This window comes from Mugil cephalus, chromosome 1, assembly GCF_022458985.1.
Source record: "Mugil cephalus isolate CIBA_MC_2020 chromosome 1, CIBA_Mcephalus_1.1, whole genome shotgun sequence".
Classification (NCBI taxonomy): domain Eukaryota; kingdom Metazoa; phylum Chordata; class Actinopteri; order Mugiliformes; family Mugilidae; genus Mugil; species Mugil cephalus.
The window spans coordinates 416,282-430,643 of NC_061770.1; the positions used below are offsets into that span (position 1 = coordinate 416,282).

The following is a 14,362-nucleotide window of genomic DNA, read 5'->3' on the forward strand; positions in this document are numbered from 1 at the left end:
TGGAAGGGCACCACAGCCATGGAGAGGGCTCGAGGTGAACCTGGGACATTTCAGCCCCCAAACTGTACAACTCCACAGCTCCGCTAAACAGTTTAACATTTCACATCTTCTAAATTCTTTGGGTTGTGCTTTTTTTTTTTTTTTTGATCTTTTGATAGTCCACCACAGATTTTCAAGAAATACGTCTTTCTCTCTGAACTTTCAGATGTACTGGCTTTATATAGACACTAAGCACGGAAAACTCTTTTAAACTATTTTAATAAAAAGCCTGTTCGTGGATCATTGGTATCAAAATGACCCAATACCCAAAATGTCTTATGTATATTTATTGAACCAATCAGTTTTAAGTGTTTAATGGCTGTTTTAGGATTTGTTTAGTATTTTGTTGGTGACTGTACTTAAAGAAAATATGCTTGAAGACCTAAGAGTGATTCTTTTTTTTGTGTAGTTTTATGTAGTTTTTTTTTTTTTTGCAAATTACAGCAAATCAAACAAGACATTTTTACATGCAACAAAAAACCTTTTTCCCCTCAATCTTCTCCCATTCCCTGCACCAAATAAGCAAAAGTCAGACACTGAAAACTATGAAAATAAGATGAAAATAAAACAGAGCAGAATCATCAAAAACATGATATTTCCTTCTGACAATGTATGTTATCTTTTCCATCATATTTGATGGCATCTCTTTAATCCATCTTCCAAGTCTTGGTCCATCAACATTTTTCCAATTAATGGAGATAATACATTTGGCTTGTAATATACACATCTGCAATTCTTTACTTTGTAAGTGTGGGACAGTTGGATATATTCCCAGAAGGAAAAGCTTGGGGTCCCGTGGTAACTTCTTAGCTAAGGTCAATCATATTAATAATTTCTTGCCAGAAGGATTTCACTTTCACACATTCCCACATGCAGTGATATGACGTTCCCCTTGTTCATTGCACTTAATACATGTACCAGGGATGTTATTATTAAGCTTGTGCAATTTGACTGGGGTTATGTATGTGCACATCAGCCATTTACACTGGATAAGTTTCAGGTTGCTGTTAATTGTTTGTTTCTAAACTTTCATACATGCCTCTTTCCAGTCTTGTAGTGATATTTCATCACCTATATCTTCCATCCACAGTTTCAACTTATGTTTTGAAGATTCATCAGACCCAGACATGAATAAATCGTACAGTGATGAAATTAAACTTTTATCATAGCAATGTCCTATAATTGCTGTCTCTAATGAGGAAGTAACAGGTATGTCTAATGAATGGTTTTGAGATGACGATATAAAACTCCTAATTTGAAGGCATTTAGAGAAGTAAGTTTTTGGGATGTAATTTTTGGATGATTTTTCTGAAAAGGACAAATACATCATCTTTTCCATACATATCTTGCACTGTCCTCAATCCTTTTTCAGCCCATGTTTGAAATCCTGGATCGCTACTCCCCGTTTTGAAATTGGCATTTCCCAAATAGGACTAAAACGGGACCAAGACGGACTGATCTTCAAATATTTACAAGTATCAAACCAAATATCGATCATATTTAATACAGTGGGGTTATCTGTATTTTTCCTCAGGCTCCTCTGATCTCTGAATACAAAAACGAGTGAAGTGGTAAGCTAGGCCTCAGGATTCCAAGTCTATCCAAGTAGGGGTGTTTTAAGAAGAGAAATAAAACATGATGGACCGCATCTGAGCTGCCCAGTAGTACCACTGGATGTTTGGGCATTAAAGGTCTTCTTGATCATATGGACGATATATTAAGGAAAAACGTTATCTCAGATGTTTATTTTGCCAAATATTTTGGTAAACAATTTTCTTGTTCTGGTAAATAAGGAAGAGGCAGGGTGTAGGGAAATATTTTGGAATAAATAAAGGAATTTAGGAAGAAAGTTAATTTTTAGGATATTTATCCTGCCAATCATTGAAATTGGTAATGATGTCCAGCGCTCTAGAGACGAGGCTGCTGTTTCGTATTTGCGAAATTTTATTCACCTCAGGAAAAATCTTTATGCCCAGATATGTAAAATTGTCTGTAGAGCTAAAAGGAGAAACTTGAACATTTCCATTTCTCCTGTCTGACTCATCAACATTATAGAATTTTTTGAGTAATTGATTTTGTATCCAGATATTTTTCCAATAAGATCTTTAAGTGCTGCAATGGAGCTATTCAAATTTTTAAGAAACAACATCACATCGTCAGCAAAAAGTGCTGTCTTATGCGCCACCTGACCATTCAAAATTCCATGAGTATCTGTTTGTGTCTTAATTGCAGAGGACTTCCTTGCAGGCAACATCTAGATAGTGTATAGTGCAGTAAGTAAGTCTGCAGTAAGTCCTGTACAGAGCAATCTGACCCATTTACAAAATGTATCAAAATGCAAGTAAGCAATTCAAATAAATAAGGCCATTCGATCCGGTCCAAGGCCTTCTCCGCATTAAGTGAAAGCAAAGCTGTGTCTTTAGCTGCTCTTTGCCTATGTAGGATATTCAGTAGCAGCCTGACATTATGAAACCCCTGTCTACCTTGGATAAATCCATTTTGATCTCCTCCCACCAACCGAGGAGGCTGGCCTTCTAATCTTCTTGCAAGAACTTTGCATAGTATTTTTATATCCGAATTTAGGAGGCTAGTTGGCCGCATATTTTCACATTTTGTATTTGGTTTTCCCAGTTTTGGAAGCAGTGTAATTAGGGCAACTTTCATGGATGTGGGAAGGATACCATTCCTAAGGATTCCTGAAACAACTCAAACAAGGGTGTCAGTAATTTGGATTGAAATATCTTATATAGATCTATAGGAATGCCATTGAGGCCTGCTGCTTTTACAGCCTGCATAGAGTCTATTGCATGTGCTATCTCCTTTTTTGTTATTCCTTCATCTAAAGTCTTACTCTCCTATTCAGAAGTTTAGGAATATTAAGATCATTCAAGAATCTTGTCTGTCCATCCAGGCTGTAAGAGCACTCTGAACCATACAGTCGCTCATAGAAGACACATTTGGAAGTTCTATATAGTTAATTGACCTTTCAGTTTGTTGTTGTTAAATGTGCCATGCTAGTGTTTCCCCAGACTTTTCTCCTTGTTCATAATATGATTGCTTGAGTTTCAATAAGTTGGCAGCTACTTTGTTAACTGATAGTTCATTATACTGGGATCTGAGCAAGAAGTTCTGTATGCTTTTGTGTTGAGCTATATTTATTTTGATAGAGATCAGTTTCAAGCGATCTAGGACCATACTGCTATATTGGCACTCTTTCATTTTGGAAACAAGTAATGCCGCAAGTGCTAGTTTTATAAGTGCTAGAATAGCAGGAGTATTCCACAGCCTCTGGTTTTCCATATCTCCATATATCCAGTAGATTTAACTCTTTCATAAAATGTTGTATTGTCTTCCTTGACCTGGTATGAGTGTTATCAAAGCCTGATGATCTGTCCCTTGATGGCTCTAATGTGTAGTTGAAGTCACCAGCTACTACAGTTCTACAGTTCCATTAGATGGATTTTATCTTAAATTCATTAATTTCATTAATTAATCATTAAATTATTTGATTCATATTGGGAATGTACACACACACACACACACACACACACACACCCCCCTCCAGGTACCATGTTACTTTTTCCAACTTCAACACAAGATTGTATTAAAATAACTGACAACGTGAACATGAACATCAGGGCCAACTATCAGATACCTATTATTCATCGGTAACGATGGGTAAATTACTCCAGTTACTTAATACTTAGTTGTTGCTGGTCTTTTCTTTTCGTCTTTTATTACTGTGAGTTTGGAAAAGGTGAGATCTGTCCACCAGGAACCACGCTGGGAAGATGATCCTGTGGTATTGATCCCCTTGTCGTGCAACATCATAGCCGCGCTGCATTTTATGAACTTCATCAGAAAGGTCCGGGTGAAAGCGGACATGCTCGTTGTCATACAAAAATTTCCCTTTAATTTGTGCTGCCTTCAGCACTCGCTCCTTGTCTCTGAAATTTAAGAATTTCCTTATGAGAACCCCTGGACGTCCCGTACTTGAGTTAGGGGGAAGAGTGCCGATTCTATGCGCCCATTCATTTCTTCTCTAGGTGTTTGTCTTATTGTCGTGGCTTTTGTTTGTCCTTTTTGTTGTTCTTTGGTGGCATTTTTACGTCCAAGTGTTGTGATATTCGCGTTGCTTATGTTTAAATCAAATGCAAGAGTGATTCTTAATGCAATATTTCACAAATGCAAACTCAAAAACTCTTCCACCACTGTAGAGTGATCAGACGTCCCCTGTTTCTGGAACAGTCGCAGTTTTGATGACCTGTCCCCCGGCTAAAGATGTCCCCAAAAATGTCCCCGATATTAGCGTTTTATGAATGGAAATAAATAAATAAATAAATAAAAAGTTCTGTGCAGCCTACAACTATTACAGTCATGCTGCTATTGACATCACAGACATAGTAGTTTAAGCATGTTTTAATATGAATAAATATTAATATGAATAAATTTGTCTAAATAAATTATTACGTTCAGAACAAACTAGTCCAGTTAAAACACTGATTATAAAAAACTGTGAGATTACAAAAGGTCAACTTTTACGTTCAAAAGCAGTACGAACCTATTTATTTTATGAAGTAAAAAGTACTTAGATGACAGAATTGGGAATGAGATGAAAGGAAAACCAGGCCTACCATTTCACCTTATGGCCTATGAGTCAAGGCTGTGCCACATTTCAGCTGTGTCTTTATCCAATCCTTCTATTGTATGGCTGACTAAGATAATTGAACCCATGCACCATGCCAGATATACTTGAACTGCCACTGCAAGGCCAGTGAGGTTGCAGAGGAGCATAATGTTTTTCTAATTGCCCTTTGGGAATAAATAAAGTTCACTGATTCTGATTCAGAAATACCTTGAAAAGGTGGAGGACGAAGAGGGTGGAAGTGACAGTGAACTGAAGCAGTAGAACAATGGAATAACTGGCTGAGGGAAAGACAGATTGCACCATCAGTGGAAAATGTATCTCAGTGTCAATTCATCCAACAGTTGCTGACATACTGTATATGAGTTTGGACCAAAGTGGTAGACTGGATAACATTTATCTAGCTTAGATTAAAAGAAGATGGGATGAGACGAGACAGAAATGTGAGAGGACAAAAGTACAGATCTATGCAGCACCACTGCCACTCTCAGGCTTGCACTGGAGGTTTCAGGCCGGTTTTAGTAAAGCACCTTGAGACAATTATTGGCGCTACATAAATAAAATTCAATTGAATTTCTTCTTCTTCATTACATTATAAGGGGAGTCAGTGGCACGACGGGATTCTAAGTCACATCTTCTTTCACATCGTCAATACACCCACACATATCTGATGGTGTTATTTAAGGATTCTGTGGTTTGACACTCACTGGGTAATTTCAGTCTCCACATTCATGGGAAATTGAGTGGACCTGGGTGGAAGTATGATTGTGCTTTTGAAACAGAGCTTTGTATCTTCTTGCTCACATCAGTAAAGGATTTCTAACAGTAAAGTCTGCAAGGTAATGATTAGAATGATAAATTCTAATCATGGTCCTCTCCAGCATCACTGAAACAAAGAGGAAATCAAAGAAGTTGGCATTTTTGCCTCAGCAGTGGTAGTACTCACAGATTACAATAACACTATGCACTTGAGATAAACCTAAAACTTGTTAAAACTTTCAAATCCACAGATTAGAGGGTATGGAGAAAAAGGAATAAAAACATCAGATGAGGCAGATTTAGCAAAAAAAAAAAAAAAAAACTAAACAAAACATGTTTAATCGCTCCTTGATGCGTGTCTATTTACATGTAATAAATCTGCAAAATAGGAAAGAACAGGATATTTACACAGGTGTGAAACAGCCAAAACTTGTCACAGCAGCTTCAAGTCTGAAACTCTTAAAACGGTGTCAGTATTAAAAATCTTTAAGGTATTTCTTTTCCTTTCTACCTCTGTCCTATTTAATCTCTGTGTGAATGTATTTTATGTCTTCTGCTCTGTCTAAGAAATGGGTTTTAATCAAAGTGAAGTCAATAGTTGAGGAAGCTGCAGAGTTGGAGTTGCCATGATGAGAAAAATGTGAGTGCCACTGACAGAATGTGGATCAGAAATGGCATGCAAGCTTTGATGTAGTGGCTCCCTATGGGGCTGAGGAGGTGTTGTGTTGGAGTTGCAGCCCATACTAAACATTTTACATACATTTCAGAACAAAATTTTTGAGAACCAGTAATAGTTTCATATTTCTGGATATGTGCTCATTCTGGTTCTTACTCAGAGTATGATGAGAAGAACTCTCGTCTGTGAAATTTATCTCAATCAAATTCCACAAGCCCTTAAACCTAGGTTACCAAAGCTTAGCAGAAAGGCAGAATAACCTGTTTGTAGGGCCCAATTCAGATGTCAAAAACATGAGATATAGTATCAGGGGCTGAAAATTTAAGCCAGTGTGGAAGTACCAAAACTTACAGTTGTTTGAATGACCACTTCAAGTTGACTCCAGAATCCATAGTAAAATGCATGTCTTTACAAAAGAGTGTTTCTGGTTATATAGCTAATTTCCCCATGTATGGCTTTAAGTGACAGATGAGTACACTTACTTGTTACTAGCTGTCTGCCTTGGCATCACATACCTGCTTCAGTTCCACCTCTTAGCACATTTTTTAATTTTTTTTTTTTTAATTACCCTGGAATTAGGCATAGTCAAGACGGTGACTCCCACTGGCACCACAATGAGCTTTGAAAGCTCAGAAATCCTTAGAGAAGGGGTTCTTTGTCTCATTATAGACAATGGACAGTGTGTGAATGAGATTAAATGCTAGTTGGAACAAAATCAACTACCTGTTCTACTCTACCTTTAAGTCTTTACCAAGCTAACCATCTCCTTCTCTGGCGTCCCATGTTTTGAGCAGATATAAACGTGGCCTTGTTAATTTTCATAAATCCACCCAGGTTTGAACTGAATAAGCACATTTTACATTACCATTTAAGTACACAGAAAAAAATTGTCTTTTTGTATGTGGGAATAGGCTGACAAGGCACAATTCTGCATCATTCAGTCACTGAAAGACTGGGTGTGAGAAAAGGAGAGAGCCTCCACTTCTTTCCTTGTCTCACTCCCATCTCCTTCATAACTGTGGGTTTCTGTTTGAAGAAATAAAAAAAACAAATGCCAGGAATGGAAAATGAAGCGGCACCGTGGCCTTCAAAGCACTTCCTCTGCCATGCACAACTCTTTCCAAGTGGTGAACAGACAAGAAGCTAAGGAAAGAAAGAAAAACTATCAAGAGGTCGAGTGGACCATATCTCACCATCTCTCTAAACTTCACCTATTTTATTCCTTACAAAGTAATCCTATGGGTACTAATTATGTCGCAATACTCTTTTAATAGAACTAAAAACATTTTTATACACCAAAAAAAATCTATTTAGCAAATGAAGAACTGTCAAACATCAGTGCTGTGGTCCATATCCTTAGACTGCTAAATTTAATACAGAATGAGTGCCTTCACAGTGGCTGAAGGTAACATTGCCTCAGTTTCACCATTCATGAAGACTAGCTATCCATGAGGTGGTATTAATAAAATAATACAATAAATGTCTGAAACTGAGCACTGAAATTGTTTTATGGAAGAACTGAAAAGCAGGTAAAGGACAATCTCTTATAATTAAGTTAGTAACCTGATGGAGCTTTGGTCAGCCCGCCCTGTATGTAGTTTTACCCTGTGTAAATCAGTGTTTCAACTATTGAAGCACATTCCATATGTTTAATTCTGCCCACACATATTTGTCAGATAAAAACAAGGTGTCTTAATGTAAATGGTAATGCAAAGATGTATGAATGCATTTAAAGGGTATTTGGAAAGCATCCTACATTTATGGAAGGTAATTGGCTTTGAAAGTTTTTAATTGACAGCAGATGTATGCGTTTGGTTCAGTGGAATGAGGAACTCCCTGATTACATAAAAGCATATCAACAAAGGTCGTGGCCATCTGCAAAGACAATAGCTAGATAATGTTTGAGGGTCTTCAAAATTGCAGATGTCCCAAAATAAGGGGCCTTACAGTTTTATTTATATGTGGGCTGTAAACTAAATTCAGTAAGCTGAGCATTCTGAGGAATATTGAATATGTTAGCAAGGTCATGCACGGTAGCTATCATGAGCTAACAACTAACATGTTGCTCTGAGCAGTTCCTCACTGTAACAACTAATAGTAACCATTTAAATCTGAGTTTTATCGACACACCATTATTATTATTTGCCAGACTGTTGAAGGGTGCACTTGGATTGTATCTTTTCTGAAGCAATCCTTCCAGACTAAGCGACTAAGGTGTAAATTTACCACAAACTTAAGTGCCTGAACCTCAGCAATCACACCTAATGTACAAGTCACACTTTCATTCCATGCTATAAAACAGCTGTGACTGAGCAATTATCACTCTGGGTAATATCAGATAGTGATCTGCTCAAGGTTTCTTCCTGTTAAAAGGGAGTTTTTCCTTGCCGCCGTCACCCTCAGGCTTGCTCTGGAGGTTGCAGGCTGGTTTTTGTGAAGCGTCTTGAGACGATTTGTATTGTTATTGGCGCTATATAAATAAAACTGAATTGAATTGAATTGAATTGATCCATCTGGTGCTTTTTAGGGAGTTGCCTGCACATTTTAGCTGCTGTTCTTTTAAGTTCTCTGTATTGAAATATAAGAATGTCATCCTGACAAGACTATTAGAGACACCGTTGACTGTTAATATGTGTTTTTAGCTTTGTGTTTTTTTGCAGCTGCAACCTTTCAAAAGGAATTGTATCATATTAATAATTACAATAAAAAAAAATTGTTGTCTCAGTGCAGTGTCTTGGGTGTTAAATCAACATGAATAGGACCGGGAGTCAGTTTTGGCTTCTTAAAAATCCTTTCCACTTACCATAGACAAGAAATCTGAGGGAAGCTCTACTGAAGAGGAAGATAAAGTTCAGAATTTGATGGATTTAACCCGATGTTATGTGATATTTTTTTTCCTAAAAACTCAGCAAAACAAACCACAACATAACCACAACTTTGATGTGGTTGCTGATTTGTCTGGTCTGCCCTACATTTCATGACCACCTTTTACAGGCGAGATGACCATATGTACATTATCTTGGTTACTTTCACATAGTTTGTAATTTCTAGCCTTCATAAGAAACTGTGTACACAGAAAGGAGGATGGATGGAAAACATTCATTTTTTTTCTTTTTTTACCCCTAAAAATCACAGAACAGAAAAAATAAAAAAGAGGCCTTCAACTGGTACAAAAACACATAAACTAAGCTACATTTCATTATCTTTTCATAAACCACATTCACATTTCAAAACTGGACCTGCAGACTAGAAAACAAAAATTAGACAATATCGTACCATTTTCTTCTGCACAGCAAAACTAGCCTTCATTTCAGATGGCAAACTTTCTAATAATTAACACAAGAAGAGGTCTATAAAAGAAGATCAAGAAGCGTTAAAGCACGATGTGCCTCTATAGTCTGCTACTACAGCATGGGGCTGACTTCCACAGATAACTTATGTATTATCTAGATCAGCTGGCCAGTCCTTGATTTGGTTTCTCTAAAACAAACACAAAAGTTAACTCACAATGGCCCCAAGATCTCATGAAATTAAGACAGTGTCTGTGATATATATATATATATATATGTGTGTGTGTGTGTGTGTGTGTGTGTGTGTGTGTGTGTGTGTGTGTGTGCGCGCGCGTACATACCTACATACATACATATATATATATAGCACATTTCATCTAACAAAAAGAAGTCTATTTGCACTAAACATTCAAAGTAAAACATGGCACAGGACAACTTTTTCCTTGTGTTTAAATAATGTTTCATTTTGGAAATATCAAATCCTCTCTCAAACTTATCTTTTGTACATTGAAATGGGAAACAAGGTGTTTTTTCCAAACATGTTTATGTTTTAAAAACAAAAGGCTTGTATTTATATCTATCTATATATATATATCTATATATATATCTATATATATATATATATATATATATATATATATCTAATAATATAATATATATATATATATCATATATATATAATATATATACTAATAATATATATATATATATCTACATATATATATATATAATATATATATATTATATATATCTATATATATATATATATATATATATATATATAATATATCTATATATATCTATATATATATATATATATATATATATATATATATATTTTCATATATTCATATATCCTCTTCTGTCTTTTGATTCAACTTTGTTGTGCAAATTCAGCAGTAACACAAGTGGAACAGCGCTGGGGAGAGTAGGCAGCTGGGAAGGAAAAAAAATCGAAATGCAATAAATCAAATGCAGACTTATGAAACTGCCAGTATTCTATGTTAGAATACAGCAGTGGAATTCTTGTTGATAGTCAGAGTCAGTACTGGTGACAAAGTCCATCCTCCTGGTTTCCCTGCAGTAGCAGAAGGCTGTTACAAAACATCCATGTGTCGAAACAACACACTGAATCACTGCCTGTTATGTTTCTGCTGCTCTGCAGCTGTCCCTGACTTCTGATCTCCCTGTAGAGGATAGCAACAGAAAAGACAAATTCCTGACAGGGATCAAGTATCACATTATTATCCTGGATTTTGACTGGTTCACAGTCTGAACCGTAGCTTCGGCTGTGGAAAGATACAACCTGCCAGCTTGCACCTTTCCTGAAGCTTTTCAGCTCCAGCCTGTTTAGAGTAGTCTTTGGTCACCACCACTCATGTAACTGTCCTGATTGTGGCCAAAGTACCCAACAGCTGATCTGATGAGGGCCTTGATGAAAATACACCCTCCTGAGCTTAGGACCATATTGGCTGAGGCTGGGTGTGCAATTGAATTTGGTTGTAGGGTTAGTGGCTCAGAGAAGAAGAAGAACCCAATAAAAAAAAAAAACAAAGCCAATGGGGCCAAAGCATCAAACTTCTGTCTCTCCAGTGCGCTGCTGCTGGGTGTCTGTGCAGTCTTTTTCCACTGCCATTGGTTGTTGTTCATTAGGGTGAAGATGACAGACTTCAAATGTCGTGGGTCAAAATGTCATGGGGCACCAAAGGTTGTTAGGGAAGGCATGTTGGTTAGCCAGTTCTCTGCTGGCTAAGACGTGCCAGTCCTCAGCTAGCCAGGGCCATGGTGTCGATCACCTGCTCCAGCTTGCCACGTAGCCGCTGTCTGCGTGACTGGTCATCCTTTTGTAATGCCGAAAGGATCTGGACACAAAGGAGGAGGAAAATTACAACACAACATTACAGACAAATGCCCTCCAACCATAAGCAGAAAGAGTGCTGTGCTGCTAATCATCATTTACTGGTTAGTGATTACAATTACACCAATGCTGACAACATGGGCATGATTAGCAGGGTAGGTGTGAGGGCTAGAGGGATGTCTTTGACTGCAAATTGCCACTGAGCATGCATACATGAGTGTGGGTGCGTGTTTTCTTGACATGAGTAGGGGAAGGAGGAGCTGGTACAATATGTGGTGATATGTGTATGTGCATGCGTGTGCGGGCATGTTTTTGTGTGTGTAAGGTCAGGCGATGGGGACTGTGTAGCTGCCTACATCTGGATAATAGGCAGTAATGAAGGGGACAGTTGGTTTAAATAAAGCCATCTGCAACCAGCCAGTGTAACTGCTGTAATACAGCTGGTATGGAGGGGATGGAGAGGAGGAAGCAAGGGATTCTTCTGTCACTTAAAGGCATGGAACATTTAAGTAAGAGAAGGATACATAGTACACATATCATGCTCACTTATAAAAAGAGGGGAATAAGACAAATACACACAAAAGACTACTAGTCAGGACCTTAAATGATTAACTATTAGAATTATATTATGCACGTGCTGATCTGGTCCTTGGCTGTCACAATAAGATAGATATGCCTTTATTGTCCCATGAGGGAAATTCTTTTTCACACATGTGCATCATCAGAAACCTTTCTTGGACTCTATTCCATTTCATTCCTTTGGACCACCCAAGATGGCGAATTCGTAGAGCTTACGTTACATCTATAACTCTTGGTTCTACACCACAGACTGGAAAAATTAGAAACCATACTTGCTGTCGCTACAGTTTTTCCCTTCCTCACCTCTGGCAAACAATCATTGCTGGTTGATGCAAAACACACTACAACCAGAGAGACGCCACAGAACCCAGATTTAATACTGACATGCCGTGAAATACAGAGAGATCTACCTGGCAATTATTAGTTTGTATTAATCAAGGACTTTAAGAGACGTTAATTTATATATAAAAGTCTCACACTAATGCTTCAGTTTTAGTAACATCACATTAAATGAGAGGCTGAACAAATCAATTTCTCTGCATTTGAATCTATTTTTTGTGGATGAAGCTAGATGCAAAAAGGATTTGTGATTTTTCAGATAGATAGTTACTTCATTCATCTCGATGGTTAAATATTATTTAAATAATTTCCTGTATTGTTCTAGACACTGTTTATTTTATAATGCTCATATAAAAGTGGAATCCTCAGTTGTTGCCCGGCAACCACATGGTGTTAACAAGGGTACACAAAGCAAAGTGGTATTGATCTGCTAACTCAAAGAGGGGAAATAAGCAGATTTTTCAAAATGTCACACTATTCCTTTAAGAGAGTTTGGTTTTGTAAAAATAAATAAATAAATAAAAATAAATAAATTGATAATATATTTTTGTAAGGCTCTATTAAGTTCATAATGTGCTGAGCTCATGTGCATCTTAATGGTGATCTAGCCTGTACTGATGTCGGCTTGTTTTAACTGAACTAAAATGACCTCACAGTATTAGTCAAGACAGGTAAAGGGAGTGTAATGCTCAGCACATAACATCCTTCCTTTCTATTTGACTTGATTTCACATCCAACAGGAGCTCACCTCGTCCTTGTATTTGATGATGTAGGAGTAGATCTCATGCAGTGCGGACATGCTGTTGAACTGGCTGAGGTGCAGGCGGGACTGCTCTGCTAGGTAGGCACTCATGTCCTGATCACTGATGGCTGGCATGCGGGAGATATCGGAGTAATACCTAGGGGGAGAGGTCAATTTTATGCATCGTCCCATTCGTATTTCATCCAAAGCTTGATGCAACTACCTAGCAGTTGTCAAATATTCTGGATGCAAACACCAGTAGCCAGTGGTCAGGCCTCTCACAGCACACTGGAGGACTGATACAGATTGAAAGCAGTATTTAAAGTCTGGTTGAATGAACCTGTAGATACATACAATTCTTTGACTTTTTATTGTTGTATTTAATATGCTTTTCTTTTTATACTATGGTACTTCATGAACAGGCAAGAGTGTCCAGTCCACTGTTACAGCAACATCAGGTTTAATAATATTGACTCAGTGTTGCTGCATCGAGGTCCATTGAAAGCAAGGCAGGCAACAATACAGTATATTAAGTATATGTCTCAGTATTGAGCTGTATTGAACCTGTATGGAGGATCCATATCTCAGCAATCTCAATGTTTACTTCAGTGAGCCAGGCTGGGATACAGAGTAAGTTAGAAGGCATAAAAGAAACAAGGTTCAACTGCAGCCAGGTAATACACCCCTATAAATCCTCATCTCACACTACCACAAATGCTCTTGGAGGACTCTGCAGCACATTTTGTGCTGGACCCTATAGGAGGATGAGTGTTCATTTTTTTGTCTGCTCTTGTGATTCCGCAGAAGCAGGGCGGAATACACAAAGAACATGTAATTTGCTATTTCACTATAACAGTATATTTAGTCTTTTACATGAGATGAGTGTTACACATGATTATGCATCATCATCCTGGAAATCATGGTATGAGAAAAGTCACAACTCCTTCATCATGTCCTGTATCACCACATGCTGAAGGAGCTGCTGCTATACACACAGCCAAACAAAGACCCCAGAAAAGCTACTTAGACGTGTCCCCAAAGGCTCAACAATGATTGTGACTCAATTGGTGCATTAACTTATCCGAAATTTTGTTACACATTTGGGAGCTTAATAAAAGATAAAGGATAGACTAGAGAATGTTTTTCAGTGAGCCTCTGTTTGAAAGAGAGAGAATAAGCAGTTGCTATAAATCCTCTATTCACCCAGGGGTGGATTGGCCACACGGAATACCGGGACTTTTCCCGGTGGGCTGGTCAATAATAGGCTGGTGGTTGCCGTTTTTTAATTTTTTTTTTTTTATTTGTTTATTTAGTTTTTGCTGCGCCTTGCCATGGTTACTCTCCCGGCCCAGGGGCAGAGACATGCACCTGCCCACAGAACTCTGCTGCAGCCTGCAGACACATTAGAGGTCCATTGGCTTGTCTGTCTACAAAA

At 37.7% G+C, this 14,362-nt stretch overlaps 1 protein-coding gene across 2 annotated transcripts in view; it reads right to left on the bottom strand.

Annotated features, from left to right (window-relative positions):
* Positions 1-10,202: 10,202 nt before the first annotated feature.
* LOC125013276 (plexin-A1-like) overlaps positions 10,203-14,362 on the bottom strand; it is a 286,335-nt gene continuing 282,175 nt past the window's right edge. For both annotated transcript variants that reach the window (XM_047593791.1, XM_047593782.1), the window contains exons 32-33: positions 12,934-13,084; positions 10,203-11,271 (exon numbers count right to left, since the gene is read on the bottom strand). In XM_047593791.1, coding sequence (XP_047449747.1) covers positions 11,176-11,271; positions 12,934-13,084 — 247 coding nt within the window. In that variant the 3' untranslated portion in view covers positions 10,203-11,175. The remainder of the gene's footprint in view (positions 11,272-12,933; positions 13,085-14,362) is intronic.